This window comes from Stegodyphus dumicola, chromosome 10 (assembly GCF_044657685.1).
Source record: "Stegodyphus dumicola isolate Sdum_Otavi_A_Nest chromosome 10, ASM4465768v1".
Lineage (NCBI taxonomy): Eukaryota > Metazoa > Arthropoda > Arachnida > Araneae > Eresidae > Stegodyphus > Stegodyphus dumicola.
The window spans coordinates 15,106,739-15,130,583 of record NC_140777.1 but is presented as its reverse complement, the minus strand read 5'-3'; the positions used below and the strand labels follow the sequence as shown (position 1 = coordinate 15,130,583).

Sequence of the window (23,845 nt, the reverse complement as noted above, 5' to 3'; positions counted from 1 at the left end):
TAACCAAACACTACACACTGAGCAACTCATATTTGTTCTTTTCTCTATGCTCATTTGTGTACAACGCGAACAGCGGCGTCTTCATTTTCCAACTATTGGAGATGATCTCAACATTCGGGAGATTCTAAGCACTTTATAATCCAGCAATAGTTTTTAAACTTTTAGTGGGACATACATGTCCCGTTAGTAGGCAAAGGATTCAAATATTCAGAAGAAGTGTGATTTAAAATATTCAGAACCGACATTAATCCCTTCCGGTAAAACGACGAGTCTAGCTCGTCATTGGTTTTTCATGCCATATCGCACAATGACGAAATACACTCGTCATTGGTTTTTCATGCCATATCGCACAATGACGAGCTACACTCGTCATTGGTTTTCCATGCCATATCGCACAATGACGAGCCACACTCGTCATGCATACTGTTGAATATGATAATTTAGTTTAAAATTTCTAGTGTACTGAATTTGGCAACACCTTTTTTACTTGTGGAAATATTACAGATCCTATCACATATTGTTTACCGTTAGAATTTCTTGGTACAAGTCACGGCCGAATTGTTGTTAGTCTGTAAGATTTCATTCTTGTAAAATTTTAGTGTGAGCATTGGTCAATATATATTTCTGTAAAGGAAAAACGGTACTTTTCCGTTCATTTCGCCGGCGCAAGCGATAAAGTCGCCGAGTGTTGAGTTTCATGAAGTGTGTAAGATTTATTTATGGTTGGTGTGAAGAATTAACTTCAGTTAAATGGTGTGAAAAGTTCTTTCAGTATTGTTCCAAAATTCAATATTTAAATATTTTTTATTTATGCATTCAAAATAAAAAAACCGGGGGGGGGGTGTTTCGTACCGGAAGGGGTTAATAACATGATTAATTCGAAGACATTTAATAACAAACCGCGAGTAGGAAAATCAAATAAGTATGAAAGCTACGATGAATTGCAGACATTTCTTGATAAAGAAACAGCTCAAACATTGGAGGACTGAGAAAAGTATTTTTTTTTCAGTTAACTAAACAAATAAGCTTAAATATTCCATAAACATTTGCATTCACCTAAATATTCTGAAGGATATCAGTACTGAATACTCTGTATTCAGCAACTTGACATCTTCGGAAACTTAAGCTATTTCTGTTTTAATAACAGTATTTCGTTGCTAAAATGGACTCTCCAGCAGCCGAGCGGTAAATTCGCTGAACATTAGTAGTCCGAATTCAGGCGAACGGCTGGCTACATAAGCCTTTTCGTGGTTTTTCTCATGTTTAACGTGGATACGAGCCATTTTCCCTTACACTGGTGTGCAAAAATTAAAGACGAAGTCGAAAAATTAGCATATCAGCTGAACAAAGAGGCAGAGCGGACAGAAAGACCAATCAGGAGATTAAGTAAGGTGATGTACGGTACCACATGCGCAGAAATGCAGGTAGACGTAATGGGGGAGTGTCTGAGTAGTATAAAGCATGTTGTCGGTGTAAGATCAGTATTTCTGGCAAAGAGATTGCACGCCGCATAGCAGTTAAAATCACACCGAGTTGCTACCTCAGCGAGAAATGGCGAATAATCAATCTGTTAGACGACATCTGGATGCTTTTACCCGAGGTCGAATCATTGGGAAGTTGGAGGAAGGCCGCAGTGTGACAAGTGTGGCTGCAGAGTTCGGAATTGCTCACAGCATCGTTTCACGACTTTGGAGACAATTTCAAACTACAGGAACAGCTATCCGGGGTTTTAGTAGTGGTCGTCCACGAGGAACCACACCCGCAGATGACCGGTATATTGCCTTACAGGCTAGAAGAAACAGGCGGCAGACAGCGGGAGAAATCGCTAGACACACTACACAGGCGCCTGGACGACCGATATCGAGTTTTACCGTGGCCAGAAGACTGCACGGTGGTGGTCTGTTTGCACGACGCCCTGTACGGTGTGTACCTCTAACGCCTGCCCATCGGAGAAGGCGTTCTCTGTGGTGCCGGGAACACCGGAATTGGAGAGACAATGAATGGGGACGAGTACTCTTTACGGATGAGAGCAGATTCAGTCTGAGTAGCGATTTTCATCGCATACTCATCTGGAGAGAGCGGGGAAGCCGCAATCATCCCTCGAACATCATTGAAAGGGACAGGTATGGAGGTGGCGGTGTTCTCGTTTGGGGAGGCATTATGCTTGGTAGTCGTACAGACCTTAACGTCTTCGACGCAGGTTCAGTCAACGGGACCCTTTATTGTAACGAGATTCTTCTTCCATATGTGCGTCTTTTTAGAGGCGTTATGGGTCCGCAGTTCCTTTTCATGGACGGAATCGAAGGACGGACCTCTGGAATACCGGCCCAGTGTGCAGAACCACTACACCACGAAGACACGCTAGGTGTGGTGGTGGTGTATTTAATTATGGCAAAGCACACTAGGGCTATCTGCCTAAGGGGAGGGATGTCTTCGTGGAGGACTTTCTAAGGAAAACTGGCTCGTATACACGTTACACGTGGGGAAAACCACGAAAACACCCATGCAGCCAGCCCGTTCGCGGGATTCGAACCTCGGATCGCACTACCAGGGTTCAGCGACTTTACCGCTCGGCCGCTGGTGGGCCGAAGACACGCTAGGAAAGCGGGAGAAATACCTTATATTACTTCTGTTTTTAAAGGCCGACTTTTTTTTTAAGGGGATCCTATCACTAAATCTTGGGTGTGGATATACCTCATCCAACACCTTTTTACTTCAGGCGCCACTGTAGAGACATTAGGATTTTTTTGGGAAGCCGTAGAGATGAAAAATTAGCAACCGCCTTCGCCGTGAATCGAACCACGGACCTCTGAAATACCGGCCCAGCGTGCAGAACTATTACACCACGAAGGCACGCTAGGAAAGCGGGAGAAATACCTCATAAGGAAAATTTTTTTCCTCTAATTACAGGACAGAAAATGTTTTTCAATCGCGCGATCTGTTATTGATATTGAATTACAGTCGTGCGATAATTTCGCAGTAAAGATACATCTCTGATGACTATCCAAGATTCTAGAAACTTTGGTCTTATATTGAGATGGTCGTCTTATAGAAATAATGCTTAATATCAATATTTATTTATAATCTCAGAACTATTGGTCACTTTCAGAAGTGGTCGTTTGAGAGGCGATATTCTATATATTTATTTACTGATACTCTCAGATTCCAAAATTTGTTTATATTCTCAGAAATATTGGATGAAAGGTGGTCGTCCCATACATGCAAAATTTTACAATGCACCATGTCATCGCACAGTAGTTACCGAACAGCTCTTAGAGAGTGAGGATATTGAACGTATGGATTGGCCGGCACGATCTCCGGATCTCAATCCCATCGAGCATGTATGGGATTTTCTAGGCAGACGTTACCATCAGTAACGATTCCGGAGCTTCGATTGGCGCTGCAAGACGAATGGGCAGCAATGCCTCAACAACTCATTGACACCCTCATTCTCAGCATGGGCAGACGCTGTGAAACCTGCCTAGCAGTCAGGGGAGATCATATCCCCTATTAAAGACCGGATGTTTCTTGCTGGACACCCATCACAGGGATGTTTCGGCCTTCAGTCGCATTGCGCTCCATGCTGCTTTTTCAATAAAGCTTCTTTTTATCCCTCTGATTTCTCTTTTAGTAAGTGTTGCTTACATTACTCATGTTTACGTATTGGGGATCTTACGGTATTAAATGTGTTGATTTGGAAAGCTTTTGTACAAAGTTATATTGAAAAAACCGTCTCGTCCTTAATTTTTGCACACCAGTGTATAAAAGCCTCCACGGAGGCATCCCTTCCGTTAGGCAGATAGTCCTTGAGGCTTTGCCGTAATCACATAAACCAAACAAATCCGTGAGGTCGTTTTGTTTTACGATTAATTAATTGACCAAATGATTAAAATTAGGCAAAGCACGTAAAAGGTATCTCATAGAGGGTTCGGTTATGTAAATTAGGTTTTCGATATGGGGGTGGGCAACCTGCCTATGGGGGGATGCCTTCATGAAAGACAAAGTAAATGGGTAAAAGACAAGGTAAATGGGACAGGTTGTAAGGATCTTAAGTTTTACTAACGTTTATTTTATTTTAAATCTTTACTATCACTTCTTATTTTCTACTTCCGGCCAGAATTATAAGCGTTAACGTATTTATGCAAAGTTTGTCTGGCGAACGCCAAGTATTTAAGTTGTGGCTTTTTGCCAAGCAAGAAAGAGGAAGGAGTTAATCGAAGCAGGCCGCTTACCTTAGAAGTTTTACTCAGTTGCTGGTTGCCTTCCAGGCCAGAGGTTTAATCCTCTTGATAACTTTAAACGTATTGTAGTGTTCATAGTTCTCTGTACTACATACGGCTTCCTGTTAATATAAGGCCAATCTTCCACGTTCATTATTTTAAAGTTAAATTAGAGTTTAGTTTTATTTTTATATTTTTACGTTTAGACCACAAGTAGTGGGTCTTTGTATTCCGAAGTACGGAAGTTATTGTAAATAGAGAAAAATAAAGGGTTTTGTATACCTTTCTTGTGTATCCTGTCTACTTCCCACAGTTATTGAACATAGCTTTAGTAAGCTCTCTGTTCCGAGTCAGATCCTTGCATGTTCCCGAAGAAAGTAAGACGGAACATTGAACCTGATAAGGTCACCACAAAATGAGCATACCGCTTTTTTAGACTACAAACTGATTGCTCATTTTGTGGAAATATCTACTATCCGCTAAACCCAGGCGAGTAGGCCCGGAGATCAGCGGAATTTATTTACAATTTTAAGAAATCACAAAAATTTAAATACAGGGCCATTAACTTATTTAAAACAAAATAAAGAATACATAAGCCTTTTCGTGTTTTTTCCCATGTTTAACGTGGATACTAGCCAGTTTTTCTTAGAAGGTCGCCTCTTAAGCAGACAATTAATTATGTTCTTTGCCATAATTAACTAAGCAAAGTAAACCAAATTTTTTAAAATGGCCACCACGCTAAATCATCAAAATTGGAAAAGTAAATTGCCAATCTGTAAGTTGGAAATTTCAAATGCCGAAAACGTTTATGTACTAACCGCTTTAACAAGGCAGTACCTCTCAGATTATCCAGTAAATGTACCTACCTCTCAGACTCGATGTTGTTGGAATCGCTTCCAGTGAAGTGCGAATAGGGTCCGTTATTGATGACGGCCACAGCTCCACCACTGTTCGTAATTTTAGCTGAATGGATAGCAGCTTGGCAAACAGAAGAACGTCCACGATAGATGGAGGTGCCCCAGACGCTGAAATCCTCATCGGCGCATTCTGGTGGGCAAACGATTCTGGAAGGTCAACACAATTTTTATTCTTAAAATACAATAACAGGTACAGCAACTTTATTAATGTATGGAATACTCCCAACAATTCTTAAAATACAGCTGCAGATTTGTATGACCTCTCTCGCTTTGGTAATGTACATAATGTCAAGACTCCTTCGTAGAGCTAAGTTGCTATGTCTAGGTAAAAAAAAAAAAAAAAAAAAAAAAAAAAAAAAAAAAAAAACTGAATCGTACTAAAGATGTAAAAGACCCTTTTATTAAGAACTCGTATAATTTGTAAAGAAGGCACTCCTTGTGCTTAAAAACTCAGCCAGCATTTAGAACTAGAAATCAAAATTTAGGAATTCAAATTTAAGCTAAATCTAAGTGGAAATTAGCCAAATGCTATGCAGAGATATTTAACGCGCCAAGTTGGCTCTAATCTACACCGGCGTGATAGCACAATCTGCAAAATTAAAGCAACACCGTAGACAGAAATGCTATCGAAAGAATACCTAGTAACGGGGCCTTCAGCAGGCGGAACACGCTCGGACTAAAGCAATCTCAAATCTCACTTAAATACATGGGAGTTAAATTTGCGTTCTAGCACGAAAGGTGAATGAGAGAAGTGGCAATAAAGGTTTGTAACATAAAATAACTAGTTAATTAGCATAAATACTTTACAGATTGAGCAACTTTATTAATGTATGGAATATCGCTACAAATTCATAAAAAAGAGCAACAGGTTGAGCAACTTTATTAATGTACGGAATACTGCTAGCAAATCTTAAAATACAGCAACAAATTAAGCAACTTTATTAATATATGGAATATTGCTAGCAATTCTTAAAATATAGCATCAGATTGAGCAACTTTATTAATGTAAGGAATATTGCTAGCAATTCTTAAAATATAGCAACACACTGAGCAACTTGATTAATGTATGGAATACTGCTGTCAATTCTTAAAATACAGCAACATATTGAGCAACTTTATTAATGTATGGAATACTGATAGCAATTCTTAAAATACAGCAACAGATTGAGCAACTTTATTAATGTACGGAATACTGCTAGCAAGTCTTAAAATGCAGCAACAGATTGAGCAACTTTATTAATGTACGGAATACTGCTAGCAGTTCTTAAAATGCAGCAACAGATTGAACAACTTTATTAAGGTACGGAATACTGCTAGCAATTCTTAAAATGCAGCAACAGATTGAGCAAGTTTATTAATGTAGGGAATACTGCTAGCAATTCTTAAAATACAGCAATAGATTGAGCAACTTTATTGATGTATGGAATATTCCTAGCAATCTAAGGATACAATTTCATTTCCGCTAATATTTCATCATTACATTTGTTATGGAGATACTTAGAGAGCAGTGTAGAAGAGAACATACCAGTGTAAAATTTAAAATTAGGGAGGAACAAAGACAGTCTAAACCTCCCTTGTCAGAAACGTTCCAGGACAATGACCTAGCCATGTTTAAGAGCAAACTTGCGAGAGGACAGGGCTGTGCTTAGCAACACAATGTTCAGACTGTGTGGCATGCGTTAAGGTTACGCATTGGGTGCTGATTGTGAGGAAAGAGTGAACATTAAGTTCTGCGTTAAGCTCGGGAAATCTCCTAGTGAAACGTGGAATTTGATTAAGCAAGCACATGCTAGCGAGCCACTTTCAAGAAGTCGTGTTTTCGAGTGGCACAAAAGGTTTCGTGAAGGCAGAGATTCAGTGCGAAACGATCCTTGAGCTGATCGCTCGTTCATAGCACATACCATTGCAAACGTGGAGTGTGTAAGGCAGTTATTGCAAGAAGACTCTAATTTTGATATCAGAAGAACTGAATTTGAAACATGATAAGTGTCATAAGATTTTACTCGAAGATTTAGAGAAACAGAAACTTAATGCAGGAATCATCCCTCACTCACTAACAGATGAACAGAAAGAGGAAAGACGACGAATTTCTGCTGAACTATTGGATAGATCCAGAGGTGATTCCATATTTGTGTCAAAGATTATTGTGATTTTTTCTTGTTTCCGTGAGTGAAAAGGTGACTGAGGGAAAGCTTCATCAAGATTACTGCAGTTATCCAATGTGCTGTGACAAAAGACAGATCGCAAGCATCACAGTTGAAGATTTTCCCGCTGACTTCCAAGACATGCAGAACCGTTAGCAGCTGTGCATAGATAGTCAAAAGGACTACTTTGATAGCAGCTAGGATCATTACTTGGTAAATGCAGTTTTCTATTTTTTACGACCTTTGTCCTGGAACGTTTCTGACAAAGGATGTAGTGTGGAGTAGATTTCGAAACACCTCCATCGATTGCGAGATATAAAACAGAGATTTCTCTTCTTCAGAAGAAAAATATTTTTGCTCCCGAAGAAGAAGGACCTGGAAATCAATAGAATTTCATTTAAAAGCTACATCAAATTAAGACTGCCTTTTTATGTAACAAACCATACAAAATTAAACATAATTGCGAATCCTTAAAAATACTTAAACACATTGTGATTCTGTTTTTTGGGATTTTGTGCTAGACCCAAGAGCCTATCTAGTTTTTACCTTGGAATATCTGAAACTGCGTGTTTTTAAGTGCATAATTTTATATCAAATATTTCAAATGACTAATTATTAAATTTTAGGAAAGACCTGCATTTTAAATTTCGGAGTTTAAAGTGAACTACCACTCAAAATTGATTTCTTGCAAATCCTAATGCAAATTATTTAATTGCCTGTTAAACTTTTAGCACAAGGTGGCCAAAATGAAATCGGCCCGGCAAAGTGTTTTCGGAATTTCGCGTGGAAACGTACTGTAAACAGCAAAAAGATCCTTAGAAATTGGAATAGACGTTATTCAATAATCGGTTAAATGCAAAATAAAATGGCGCTAACAATAAAACAACGCGTGTTCATTGCTGAATGTTATACGAAGCACAATTCCTGATAAACATGCTCAGAACTTTCCAAGAGCTAAGTAAAGAAGGTTTTCGGTTTCTAATTTGTCTCCATTTTATTAGTATGAATTTTTAAGAAATAAAAAATAGAAGAAACAATTTAAAGATATCAGATAATTTTTTAAAATAAATCATATTCATAGCACAAGCTTTTATAATACATGCAAATTTTTTTGGTATCGTTCAAATGTACTTACCTTACTGAGACACCGACGTCGGAAACAACTTGTGAACCTGGAGTAAAGCAATCGGGAACGATCGTAGACACTAAAATTAAAGGGAAAAAATAATTAAAAAGAAATTTTTTAAAAAAGATATGAAAGTTTTCAGATTTCACCGTTCGCCCATTAGGGCTTGTTAAGGTATTTTACGTCTGTTGTTATACTCACTCCTACAAAGCCCCTCTTTTTTCCTCCTTTAGATTCATTTATAAAGCCTCATTTTTTTCGCACTTACGCCATACACAATTCACGAGTTAAATTACAAAAGATTTAAAAGCAGTATAGCAGTATACGTTTAGAAGACAGCTTTACAAAACGTTTGTTGTCTTTTTATTATTAGCGTTTTGTGTGTTACATTTATTTATTAAATATCAAGTTCTTCGCACTTATACCAGAAAATTCAATTCAACAGCAATATCGCAAAATAGTTTTAAAATGAGCATATCTTTAGAATTTCCGATACACAGTCTTCCGCGCTGGAGGAAAAATGTTTTATTCCGTACGGTGTTGCCCCTGCTTGCTTTTAGCTCAAAAGTTCGCTAAAGTTTTACAGTATATGAAACAGATGATAAAATTAATTCTAGATTCAAAATTCGGGATTCCAGATGCCCATGTTCTGGTGGAGTACTACGTTATTCAAAATTGGATGGCTCTAGGTACCGTTGTTTTTTTCATAATGAGAGAAACATACATAAATTCATGCAGATAGTTTATTATTTTTTAATTTCTTTAAATATAAAACACGGCGTTAATATTTCGTGGCAGCAATTTGATAAGTGATACAACTCATTTAAGTAGTATTTCGACGCAAAATACCATTTCCGGACTAATATCCTATTCCAAACTAACATCCTTTTGAGGATAATAAAACTAAGATAAAAATGGTTTATATGCACCTATGTTGTAGTAAAAGATAGCCATAACGTTAGATAATACACCTGTTTTGAACAATTTTACTCTATGAACAATTTATTTATGAATGTTGTAATACACTTTGAAAAATATCTTTAGTAAATCTCGGAAAGTGATTCCCATAAACATTATCCAGCAATAAAGGTATTGATTTACAAATTTTATTTTAGTGAAAAGCACACAGATTGGCAGGCAGACTGACAGAGCTGTAGATTTTAAACACAATTATGTTCATCTGAAACAAAAAATGAGTTAGAAAGAATAATCGTACCTTTAATATTATGTAGCTGGTATACCGTTACATTAGTATAAAATTTCTGGTAGACTGAAAAATTACCATTAATAACTTGTATTACCAAAAGAAATAGTAGGGAAACTAATAAAACTTCATTTTCTCTGATTTATAATACTTAATTTGCGAGAAAATTGCCTACAGACTACCGTTCGAGATCGGTAGATCATATTGTTGCGTGCGTACGGGTTCGTTATGAAATGAATGCACAAGTCCGATGAAAAATGAACAAAAATTTATTATTATCACAACAAAAATGCTTAAATTTTCTCAAATTATCATGCAGTATTACAATATCTCACAGTAGTTATCTTTTAACTACTCAAATATCCAATAGAACGTAATTCAAAACAGCTAAAGAACGCTAATCCGCGAATTCGCTACAATCAACAAGAGCAGTTTTCTAAACAACAACAACAAACTAAGCAAGCAACTACTACGAACTGAGATGTTTTCCTCCTTTTATAAGATTTTAAAATCACGCGCTAGAATTTTCCAGTACTTTCTCGAAATCAAAAAGAGATATTTATTTATTTAACGCACGCGCTCTTGTATTTTTAATTTTTCCGGCTTAGCTTTCTTTTAATATTCGTCACGCGCTGCACTGCGCGAGAAATAAAACCATTTTAATTTATAATTGAACTAACATTAGCTTTTTAAATAGCAAATTCGTAACACTGCCCCCTTCCCAAGGACTGCACGTCCCGGGCAGTACAATCCCTGGACAGGAAGCTAAACTTACAACTGTGGCATGAATGCATTAATAAGCATTACATTACTATAATAAACAACATGAACAATAAATGCAATACATAAAACAAATCAAATGCTATCAAATACTAAATACAAAACAAATACTAAATGCAAATCAAATACTAAATACAAATCAAATACTAAATACACATTTATAAACGAAAAGGACCATGGTCTGATACTATTTACAATTATTTACATTACGTACTATGGCCATAGTAATGAGCTAACCTGTCGTAAGAGTTCGAAGACTCACGGATCCGAACCATGACGTCATTTAGCCTGTTTAGGATTGTGTGCGAACCATCCCAAGGTGACTGTAAATCAGGCCTGACTCCTTTTCGTCGAATCGGGTTCCACAACCACACCTTGTCTCCTTCGTTGGATCTATGTCCAGCAGCTCTCGTGTTGTATCTGGTCTTCACTTTCTCCGTCGCCAAGTTCACTCGCTTTCGTGCGGAACGGTGCATCACTTCAAAACGGGCCTTGACATCTTGGATGTGTTCCTCAGGCGATGAAGGCGCATCCGTACGGCGATGAAACAGGCGGTCACAAGACAGACGAAGGTCTCGACCGAAGAGCATCTGAGATGGAGAATAGCTGGTAGTCTGGTGTTTCTTTTCGACCCTAGCATGATTTCGGCTGTTTCTCGAGCTGGTTCTTTCGGACAAAGCGTCGGCATTTCCAGGTGAGGATCCCTTCTTAGGATAGATAGTCATGTCTTTAGATCCTGAAAGCAGTTTGTTGTTTTTCAAGTCTAAGGAAAAATTGTATTTCCTTAAAAAGTCCAATCCGAGTATGCATGGATCTGTAATATCCGCCACATATGCCGTGTGATGGTAGGCGGCACTTCCAAACGTGATGTTTACGTTTAACTTCCCAGTTATGTCGATCTTGTCACCAGACGCAGTCTGAAGGGTAACACAGGATGGCGTCCAAATAAGTTTATCTTTAAACTGTTCAGCTAAATCTTTCCTAATGATGGTAACATTAGCTCCTGTGTCAATGATCATACTGCAAGGAACTCCATCGATATTCCCATTGATGGACAGTCCGTTATTGTTGCCACTCACTGTATAAATTTTAAGAGCTTTAAAACAAGGTTTTTCACTATCTGGCAACCTCCGTTCCTCGATATGGTCACTAATTTGTTTACTGCGTTGTTGCTGGGAAATGGTCTTATTTTCCGTACCTCGGGGTGTTCTGCAGTTTCTTCGTATGTGGCCTTCAACTCCGCAGTTCCAGCACTTTAGAATTAGTTTCTTTTCACTTCTGTTCCGTCTCAAGCCACTGACTTGTCTGGTAAAATCATCTGCTTTATATTCCGTACCCTGGGGTGTTCTGCAATTCCGTCTTAGGTGACCTTCACTACCACATCTCCAACACCTTAGAGCCACTTTCTTCTCGCTCCTACTCCGTATCAAATCTTCGACTTGTCTGGCTAAATCATCTAAACGAGCCATCAGTTGATCCACTGGCTCATGGACTCGCACAGCTCTAACTGGGTAGCGATCTCTACTTGTTGCTTGCTGGGCTGCCTCGAACTTCATGGCATACACTAAAGCGCTTTTCAGATCTTTAACATCTGTCATTCGAAGAGCTTTCTGTATTTCAGGATCCCGGATGCCGTCGATGAAATATTGCAGCGACAGGATTTCTCTTGTTTCTGTCGGGCACTCCGAAAAGGCGTGATGTGACAGCCTTTCAACATCCGTGGCGAGCTCCTGAAGTGTTTCGGTGGGCTTCTGCTGACGGGATTTTAGTTGAAGCCTGCAGTAGTCTTTCAAACACTTTTCACCAAAGCGCAGCTCCAATGCGCCGGATAGAGCTTCAAAGTCTAGTCTCTGGTTTTCGGGAAGCGTCTGCAGGATATCCGCTGCGTCTGCTCTCAGAGAAGCGACGAGATGACAGGCCTTAGCTTGGGAATCCCACCCATTCGCATCCGCAACGATAGAAAATTGTGTCCTATACACCTGCCAGGAGATCTTCCCATCATATGTAGATAGTTTCAGAACGGAACGAGCAGGCATCGATAAAAATTTGAAACCTTCAGAATTGTTTCCTACCGTCGCTATGCACTTCTTTAGGCTGTCAACTTCTTTGGCGACGGCAGCAGAAACCCTATCATCAATTTGTTGTTCGACGGCAGAAACTCTCTCTTCTATATGTCCAACTTTAGTTTCAACCGCGTCTATTCTGCCTTCCATAGCCTCAAATTTATTTTCTATTACGCAGGTAATTTCTCTTTTCATTTCGTCCTGACCTGCTTTCATCTCATTTTTAAGAGATTTCATCTCTTCCTTAACGGATTCCTGGCCCTATTTCATTTCTCCTTTGAGGGATTCCTGGCCCAATTTCATTTCTTCTTTAACGGACCTTTGACCAGCATCCATTTTCTCTTTAATTTCTTCTTTAAAAGATGTTTGGTCAGCTTCCATCTTTTCTTGGAAAGCAGCAAAAGCAGTAATGAGTGTCTCAATTGTTCTTCCATCCCTCTTGTTATTGGCATTCAAATCCCACTTCTGACACCAAAAATTGTTGCGTGCGTACGGGTTCGTTATGAAATGAATGCACAAGTCCGATGAAAAATGAACAAAAATTTATTATTATCACAACAAAAATGCTTAAATTTTCTCAAATTATCATGCAGTATTATAATATCTCACAGTAGTTATCTTTTAACTACTCAAATATCCAATAGAACGTAATTCAAAACAGCTAAAGAACGCTAATCCGCGAATTCGCTACAATCAACAAGAGCAGTTTTCTAAACAACAACAAACTAAGCATGCAACTACTACGAACTGAGATGTTTTCCTCCTTTTATAAGATTTTAAAATCACGCGCTAGAAATTTCAAGTACTTTCTCGAAATCAAAAAGAGATATTTATTTATTTAACGCACGCGCTCTTGTATTTTTAATTTTTCCGGCTTAGCTTTCTTTTAATATTCGTCACGCGCTGCACTGCGCGAGAAATAAAACCATTTAATTTATAATTGAACTAACATTAGCTTTTTAAATAACAAATTCGTAACAATATTACCAATTAAAGTACAAAATTGTAATTCTGGAGGGCGATGAACTTCCTTAAATAGTTTACAAACTCATTTTTGGTTGTTTTCAGTTTGTCATAATGCAATATTTTGTAATGATTCCATAAAAAACAGTATAACGTAATCAAGATTTCAAATGATGCAGAAAGTATTCTACCATACGTAAATACATTTTGTAGGGGAAACATTAGAGTAGCTATGATGTATACTGGACATTACCCTTTCCACCAGCAAACACGTCCAAACTTCGAAAACGTTACATACACATCTGTATCATGCAACAATGTAAAGCATTTGAAAGGAAAAGGTAAAATAAAGATGATTATTTTGACGGTAGATATCTAGTTGGGAAGTGATAAATTAACTATTCTGTCAAGCAAATGATTGCACCTCTCGGCGTTTTGAGAGAAACTGTATCGAGGATCTATTGCCAGTTTATCAACAATGGATGTACCAGCCACCAGTGAGAAATTAAGGCCATCCATTAAGCATTTTATACTAAGTTTAAAGAAGAATATGGAGACTCAGATCCTTAAAGATGGCTGTAGGTGTACATATTCCAGTTGAAGACAATGATGAACTTTTCTCCCATTCATCTTGACAATGATGTCGTTTCAAACAGTGCCAGTGAGAGGAACACAGACCTAGGCTTATTGCAGGAACAAATTACCCAACCTTTGTAACTGTTGCACATACGCTTTCAAGCAGCATGCTCCATCTAGTGCAAATTTCAAAGAAACTCGACCTGAGCAGCTTAGAAGCATATTACTGGCATTGATGAATCACGATTCCAGTTTCACCAGATGTAGTGTAGGATTCAGAGATAGTAAGGACAATATTATGGAAGCAATGCAATCCTCCCGGTATGTCGGCTCATTTGGAAAGAGTGATAGCTCCGTGCTAGTGTGGAACTTCCAGAGCAGGCATGTCAAGTGTTTCAAGTGGGTCAAATACTCGTCAGTGTACAATAAAGCGTGCTGCAAAGGGAAATACTTAACCTTTTCCGGCACGCTACCTTTTAAAAGTTGGAATTTCGAAAAAAAAAAAAAAAAAAAAAAAGATAGGCAGTTTAATTAGGCCTAGAGAACACAAGTAAAATTTTGTGAAGATAGCACTTATCATTTTAATTCTGTAGGTGTGCCCAAAGCGGGCAAACTTGATTGAATAGAGCTTCGAAAAGAGTGATGGAACAAGCATTGCTGGGAAGCGCGTAGAAGAGTAAGAGATTTTGCCTACGACTAGAAGACACTAGATTCTGAATACCGTAACAGATTTAGCATTACCTAGGGTGTGCCACGGAGAGACCTGCTACTCTACACCCCCCTAAAAAGCTCCTTTTTGGTTATATGATGATTACATGCGTATGAATGGGAAAAAGTAACTTGGGTATATGATATTTACATCGTTTACATTTCATATTTACACTTTAGCATATTTTTTTCATGGTGGTACTTTTCGAAGAAAGTGACACCACCTTCGAAAAAGCACAACCCAATATTGTATGCTTTGCATATGTACCCGGGTCCGTATCAGATTCACTATCTGAATCAATTCGTGTTGCAATTTCAGTGCTTCAGAAATGATCAGCCCTCTCCGATCGTCAGTGCCAGTTTGGAAAATAAGTAAAAATACGAAAAAATAAACTAATATTATATCTACAATTAAGAAATTATAAACTATAAAATAAAATTAAATAAACGTCTAGAACTCCAAACTACTAAACGTAGCGCTAGCGAAATTTTGAACGAAAGAGAAAGAGAACCAAACAGCTAACTGATAAAATTACCCTTCACCTTCAGGATATCACGCCAACATTTTGTTAGTTAATAACCAAACATCCCCCCCCCCGAAAAAAAAAAGAGAAAGAAAAAGAAGAAAGAGAAAAACAGGAAATGAAACTCAGATGTGAACCCACCTTTCTGTTGTCGATGAGCTGACCGATGAGATGCGGAGAAACAAAGAATACAGTCTCTCAGTTGTCCTACAGTCTTGGTGTGCCCGGTCTGGGAACACCTCATGTTCACCGTTCGATTTTATTTAAGATTTCAAGGTAAAAATTTAAAACTAATATAGAATAAGGATATTAGCATAGAGCCAAAAAAATAACATAGAAATTTCTTTTCAAACAATTCCTTTTATACCCTAAAAAGTCTGGTAGATTTCTTTGAAAAAGGAGGGTCTTAAGAAACTAAACATGGCTAAAATATATGGACTGGTTTGTGTTGAGCTGCCATCTGCTGGAAATAAAGAAGGTTCTGAGTAACCTCTATTACCCTCTAAATCCTTTTTCATTCAATTTTTCTGTGCGTACAGAAGGAAATTTTTAGGTGTGCCTAGAGTAGGCACACCCTACCGCAAAGGTTTAATTATGTATTTAAAAAGTGAATAAATGCAAAACCTTTTACCTAATGTCGTAGTTCTTTAAACATAGTGTGTGTGTGTTTGATTATCGCAAAGCCTTGAGGGCTATCTGCCTAAGGGAAGGGATACCTTCGTGGAGGACGTTCTAAGGGAAACTGGCTCGTATACACGTTACACATGGGAAAAACCCCGAAAACGCCCATGCAGCCAGCCCGTTCACGGGATTCGAACCTCGAACGGAACTACCAGTGTTCAGCGACTTTACCGCTCTGCCGCTGGTGAGCCCTTTAAACATAGGAAACATAAGAAAGGGAACATAAGAAAATCCTGGTAACAAATGACGGATACTTGCTGTTTCCTTAGCAAAACCTGGTGTCTTTTTCCTGTAACTAGCCCTCTGTTTAGAAACATGCTATTCCCACTAGCAGTTTTGAGAATAGAGGTCAAATGAATGTCTGTAAACGTGGATCTCACTTGGGATTTCTTTGCTTTTTTTGAATTGTTGACACACAAAATGATTAGAAGTCTTTACAAATACTAGTTTGCTCGTGATTATTTTATAATACAAATCTGAAGACTGATTTCGAAGTTTTCAATTTCCTTAGACTTGCACAAAATGATATATAGATAAACTACTGAACATGAACAATGTCCATGTGTAACGTTATACGAGCCAATTTCCCTTAGAAAGTCCTCTACGAAGGCATCCCTTCCCTTAGGCAGATAGCCCTCGAGGCTTTGCTATAATCAAACACACACACACCCTATGTTTAAAGAACAACGACATTAGGTAAAAGGTTTTGCATTTATTCACTTTTTAAATACATCATTAAACCTTTGCGGCAGGGTGTGCCTACTCTAGGCACACCTAAAAATTTCCTTCTGTACGCACAGAAAAATTGAATGAAAAAGGATTTAGAGGGTAATAGAGGTTACTCAGAACCTTCTTTATTTCCAGCAGATGGCAGCTCAACACAAACCAGTCCATATATTTTAGCCATGTTTAGTTTCTTAAGACCCTCCTTTTTCAAAGAAATCTACCAGACTTTTTAGGGTATAAAAGGGATTGTTTGAAAAGAAATTTCTATGTTATTTTTTTGGCTCTATGCTAATATCCTTATTCTATATTAGTTTTAAATTTTTACCTTGAAATCTTAAATAAAATCGAACGGCGAACACGAGGTGTTCCCGGCTGGGCACACCAAGACTCTAGGACAACTGAGAGACTGTATTCTTTGTTTCTCCGCATCTCATCGGTCAGCTCATCGACAACAGAAAGGTGGGTTCACATCTGAGTTTCATTTCCTGTTTTTCTCTTTCTTTTTTTTTTTTTTTTTTTTTTTTTTTTTTTTTTTTTTTACTACTGAACATGGAAAAACTTTCGAACGCGAAAATCACGTGCGATGCAAATTTGTGGCTTTCTGAGAACCGCACGGATACGTACTCTGCGAAAAAAAAAATGGGACAGTTCTATATCTCCCGTTCTATTGGGAGATTGACAAAATTCAAATTGCATTTTTCATATCTCGAAAGGGCAACGTAATATATATATTAGATTTATATATAACATTGTTCTAACATAGGTATTTTGACACAAAATCGGACTTTTTCTGAAATAATATACCAATTTTTTTAAATATTTCGATTCTACGACTCAAACTATACCCAGATATTAAATTTTGGAAAATTTGCTGCGAAATTTACAGAGAAATTCAAAAATTTATCTTCGCGAAATTTTTTCACTTTGGCCAAAAATAATTCACTTGGCGAACTTCTTAATATATGGCACCAATTTTCTTTTCCCTTCCATTATGCCGGAGCGAAAAAAAAGGTACCTCGTTCTTTACTTTTTACAATGTGTATGAGCAAGAAAAAGTAACATCGTTTCTACTAATTTTAGCAAAGTGTTTAAACCACATCTGATATTTTATCGCTTTCAACAAATATGCCAAATTTCAAAAAGCGCCAATATATAAATTCACGTATATCCTCGGAAATTTCGAATAAAAAATTTTAACATTTTAAAGGTATGCTTAGAAATACGTCTATTTTAAGATGATGGTAAAAATTTTATAGATTATAATTTTTTTAATTTATAAAAATTATTTAAAAATACACATTTTAAAAATAAATCATAAAAAAATTGGTAAATTTTATTTGGAATGAACCTGAATTTCTAAATGTGAAAGGAAGAATCAAATAAGCTTATAAAAAAAGAGAGATTAATCAATATATACCAAACTCAATTAACATGGAGGAGCTAAAATTTTGAGAGCTATTTTTTTAAAAAGTACTCGTGCGATTTTTACAAAACTTGGTACAAAATTTTTACAAAACGTTTTTTTTTGTTTCACTCGGTTTTACATAGCAAAATCCAAGATTTCCATTTACACGGTTTTGTGTAGAACTTATTTTCTGCGTAAATCGAGGGCTAGGATGTACTTAACTAAGGCCATATAATCAGCAACTTAACGTTTATTCAAAAACTTAGTAATGACATTCCAAGCTTTTCAATTTCATTACTGGACAAATTCACAAGTATCACATAGCACTGGTTTTCAAATACTTGGACCGATGAAAATGTTTTTGTTTCTGATAGAAGAGGCATTCCGCAGATGTATTTAAAGTAATTAATAAATGTGACGCAGTTTTATGTGAAACAAAAGGTAAATGAATATTTTCTTCCCCAACAAGGTTTTGACGTAAAATACTTTTCCTTGAAGCTCAAGCCATTTTTTTTAATCTGGAATTCGTTTACGTACGAAACACTGCAAATTTCTGCAGCTGACTTTGAGGTCCTTATACATAGCTTGTTCAAGATTACTTTAATTTCGAAATTTCAAGACTGGTTTTGAAATTTATAATTTCCTTAGGGTTGCACAAAATGATATATAAATAAACGTGCGTACATATTTCCGTCAAGAGAAAAGTACTTTAAAGCTTCTTTTAGAAAATTCAATAGAAGTTAAACGATTTAAGTATTTATAATTTATTAAAACAACTATCAATACATTCTTAATTCCACACTCGGCAAAATTAAAAGAATTTGAAAATTATGTCTATTTTTACGAAAGGTATTAAACCAAAGGTACCAATTATGCCGCCGAAGAATTATTGCAAATATTCAGAGACGAATACGTAAGCGTACACTTGCGTGTCTGCGGAGGTGTGACTGTGGAGGAGACATAGGCGTAAGACGGATTTTTGGCGATTTGTATGCTGGTACACCTTCATGACATTCGCCGTGTTTCTGTTAATAGGCAGCCACGAACTAATGGACAATGGAATGAGATGGAGAATTGTCGTAGATTGGAGGCAGACCAATCCCAAGCACAGGCGGCTACAAAGCTCGATGTAATGCTCAGTGTCGTCTACAGCTTGTGAAAACAGTTTCAGGGCATCGGATTTATACCGAGAAGGCCTGGACAAGGTCGATGTAGATCCACACCGTCGAATGTAGATCGTTATTTGGCCACTGCAGCTTCACAGTTCTCATGTGAACTTCGGACCCTAGAACTCGAGTTTCATGGTCTACAGTTGTCCGAAGTCTTCATAAGATAGCCAGAAGACTGCCGTTTGGCTCCCGTTCACTGCAGCACACAAAGACAGCGCGTTTAGCATGGTGAAGACAACATACGCCTTGGACAAACTTCAGGGGTGCACCGTGTCTTTTATAGATGAATTCGGATTCAGCCTGGACACTGATTCTGACCGCAATTGTATTGTAAAGAGAGCCTAGAACATCATACCATCCCTCCCAGGCATTATTTCGGATGGTCCTACACCCCTGCTGGGTTTGGCAAAGGCTTCTTGACTGTTATGAGGGATAAAGGTGTATGAGGTACATCTTACAGCCCTATGTTTGACTTTTCAGGGGCACAGTTGGCCCTGAGTTCTAGCTAACGGAGGACAACGCTTGTCCACATAAGTCAGCTGGACGGCGATTACCTAGAAAGTGAGGTTATTCGCCGCATGGATTGGCCAGACAGATTTCCTGACCTTAAACTTATAGAGCATGTTTAGGATGCTCTTGGAAAGAGAATTTAAATTTGCTGTTACCCTCCAAGAAGCATTCTGGAGTTGAAAATTGCTTTGCTTCAGGAGTGTGATCGACTGCCGCAGGAAATCTTTAACTGCATCCTTTCCAGTATGCCGTCTCACTACCTCGTTGTGAGAGGTACCCCACATTAGACTCATTTTCAATTGAATATCACAGCGTGGATTTTGGACATCCCTGCACTATGAGCTTTACTAATAATCATGTAAACATAAAATGAATTTTGAATGGTGCATCTCTTTCGCTATTATAAATGCATATTCATACCAAATTTAATTAAAATCTGTCCATTAATTTTCAGAAATTCGACATAATGTGCAAATTCTTTTACCGTATATACCCGCGTATAAGTCGATACCGCGTATAAGTCGACCCCCCACTTCGACATAAAAAATTCGTAGAAAATAAGAAACCCGCGTATAAGTCGACCCCCCCCCACTTCCGAAATCGATCGAGAAACTTCAAAAAAAATTTTTAAGTACAACATTTATTCAAAATCATCTGAGAAAAAAAAGTAAATATACGATAAAAAAATACCTTGATAAATAACTAAAATCAAAATCCTTCAACGTGCGATTCATGGTCAGATTCGCCAAACATTTCATAGAACTCTTCTGTCGTCATTGGCTCGTCATCATACATATTTTCAGTCTCGAACTCTGTATTGTTGCAATCACTACTAGAGCCTTCGTCGTCATTTTCACTTTCAAAAACAGTATCATCTTCCGTGCCGTCTAGTTCGTTGCTAATACAACATTTTTTAAATGATTTTATAATCATTTCAGAGGGTATTTCGTTCCAAGCATCTTTAACCCACTGAGCAATTAACGTAATATCGGCCTTCCGATTCTTTTAATTTCTTATGACCCCGCGTATAAGTCGACCCCCCCCCCACTTTGAAGTCTTTTTTTTTTGTCCAAAATATGACTTATACGCGGGTATATACGGTAATTTTGCACACGAGTGTCATTGCTTATATAATAATTTACCACCGTAATGACTAATAACTTCTTAATTAATTGTTTACATATTCATTAAAATTCCTTTAAAATAATTTAAACTGTATGTTTCATTATAGTAAGCAAATATTAAAATACTTACCACCTGATAAAACGATCAAGCTTTTGAAGATGAGGTAAACAATACATAGCATTTAATACCACATTTATTAATTAAGAGACAAAAATTACCAAAATATTTAAAACCTTCACGCGAAGGCACTCCTGAGTATTAGTTAAATAATCTTATTTGCAAGTTCCTAAATTCAGTAAGGGGATAATATATAGTTTGAATTTAAATTACTGTAACTCAAAAACAACTGACCTATTTCAGAGTTTTCAGATATTTAACATCATTTCGCAGTTCTACGTTCGTAGATAGCACATTTTCAGATTTAATCATTTTATTGCAGCTTATTTAAGGGGACTCGTACACCTTAAACTCCTCATGATCTTCGAATATGTGACAGTTGCGAGAATTGGGATATTTTATTTATTTTAAAAGCAATTACTTCCAATTTTTTACAGCTGACTACATAATATAGCTGCTTTGGAAACTAGTAACCAGAAAGTTTGTGTTGCCACAAATATTTTTGTAATTTAATCCTCTTTGTGACAAAATATTTCGCCATGTTTCCACCTTGCGCGCATGATATTTTAAAAATGGCTAATGGTACATACTTGAGATTTGATGGAATTCTTTATATGGGCACTATTTTGTAACTGAACCAACAATCTGATGAATATTTTAATACTGAAAAATTTTATGGACGAAAACATTAAAAATTTTTCTAATAAAATACATTTTATAAACTCAACTCAAAATAAAATAAAAATTTAGCGTGAAAATTTTATAATTTTAGGTTCACAGTAGTTTCCAGATGTTATAAAAGCTATATATTAAATATGGAATTAAATTATGAAACAAAATGTTTTAAACTGTGCGCGCAAGTTGGAAACATGACGGAAAATGTTGTCACAAAACGGATTAAATTATAAAAATATTTGTTGCAACACAAACTTTCTGATTACTATTTCAGAAAGCAGCTATGTTATGTAGTCAGCTGTAAAAAGTTGGTAGTGATTGCTTTTAAAATAAATAAGTTATCCCAATTCTTGCAACAGTCACCTATTCGAATATCTTATGGGTTTTAAGGTGTATGAGTCCCCTTAACTGTCATCACATTACAATTAACTGAAATAACATGTACAGAACATATTATCTCATTGCAGTTAACTGAAACAATATGTACAGAGCATGTTATCTCATTGCAGTTAACTGAAACAATATGTTCAGAACATTCATATATTAGCCAATAAGTAATACGAACATTTAAAATCTAGTTTAGCTGAAAAAATCTTGGTAAATTATGCAGTATTTCTAAAATGAAAGCACAATACATCATTCGAGAAGATTAGAATCAGCAGAAGCTGCTACAAAAAGTAGTGGCGACATATCACCAGTTCTGAAAAGATATACTATAGATACAAACACTTGCAGTTGTCGAATACAATCCTCTGCCATGTCTACCTTCTTCTGACAAGTTACTCGAAAACATCGGGACATTCAGCATGTCCACGTCTGTTGATGTTCGTCGGTGACCACCCTAAATCATGAATGATATCCTGTCTACTGTGGTAATTAATGTCTCAGAGGGGTTCTTTCATTTTGGAAAAGACAGCACAATGACATGGAGTCATATCGGTTAAGAATCGGGATTCAGATACTTCCGATCGCAGTCTTCACAGGAGATCCGTGGCAGACCATGCAGTGTCTTGCAGAATGATGCAACTGGTCTTTTACAAGTGCCTTCGCTTCATGCTGAGTACTGGACGCTGATGATATTTCAAGAGACGAATCCCATCATCATCCCAGCAATGCGGGTGTCAATGCATCATCCCTGCAGTGCCCAATGAAGCGAGGTTTATCACAGGCAACGGTGGCGATAGGGATACTGAAATTCGTTCAATACCAGCCCCACCAGCCCGTGTGAATATGATCATACCAGCCCGTGTTAATATGATCTCTTCATCAAAATTAAATAACCAATCTGGATTTATTGCATTACTGCAATACAGATGAGGTTATCCATACCTTACAGTAGCCCCAATGGAGCATCAGCTGAAATGGACATGCTGATGGTATACGACAACTTCTAGTAATTTGGCAGAAACTGGTAGCTGGTGATCTTCCTGGAGGACTGTTCCTGTTTGCACCTATTGTAATTAAGTCTTTCCAGAACTACTGACACGATTGCCAATGCCTTTTATCCAGTCCTTACATAATGCTATCGTAATGCTTCATTACCTATAACTGCCTTTTAAACATGAGGGAAACATACAGAATGTGATTTAATAAATTTAAGAGACTTTAATTTTATCAATCTCTACCTGTCGTATAAGCATCTACTACTTCTACAGCTGCATGCATGAAGTAAATGTTGATTACAGTCTGATTTTCCTGTCGATTCTGTTTCTTTTTGACCTCTCTATACATCTCGCTCAAAATAGGATAATATTTCTGGAATTCTACATTAAAGTGAATAAATTTCGATAGAGATTCCAGCTGTTCCCTAATAGAAGCAAACTGGTAATTAGAGTCATTCTTAACGTTGTCTTCTGTCAATATCTTCACCGCTGGCTTGTGTACACTGCACTGTGCCTGGTAATCTATCTCTTCTTGATTTAAATGGAGGCAGCCTGAAAGTAAGTGGAATTTCGCGTCTCAAGTAAGTGGAATTCGATAAAAGGATGGAAGACACTACTTTAAAGCATTTATAAGAACATAAAAAAAGAAAAAGAATTTTGTTAGGTGCGAACTCTATCCTGCGCAAAACAAATATGCTTGAGAAGAACAATTAAAAAAAAAATCGGAAGACGATATAGATTCACATGTATAAGTATATCGATTGCTATCATGCAACTATGTTTAGTAAGTGATGTCCATATCCACATCAGTAGCTGGCACATACAATTTG

At 37.3% G+C, this 23,845-nt stretch overlaps 1 protein-coding gene across 2 annotated transcripts in view; it reads right to left on the bottom strand.

The window, feature by feature from the left end:
• The window catches only part of LOC118187151 (limulus clotting factor C-like), a 120,891-nt gene that overhangs the window by 38,339 nt on the left and 58,707 nt on the right, over positions 1-23,845 (bottom strand). For both annotated transcript variants that reach the window (XM_035357357.2, XM_035357356.2), the window contains exons 8-9: positions 8,417-8,486; positions 5,087-5,284 (exon numbers count right to left, since the gene is read on the bottom strand). In XM_035357357.2, coding sequence (XP_035213248.1) covers positions 5,087-5,284; positions 8,417-8,486 — 268 coding nt within the window. The remainder of the gene's footprint in view (positions 1-5,086; positions 5,285-8,416; positions 8,487-23,845) is intronic.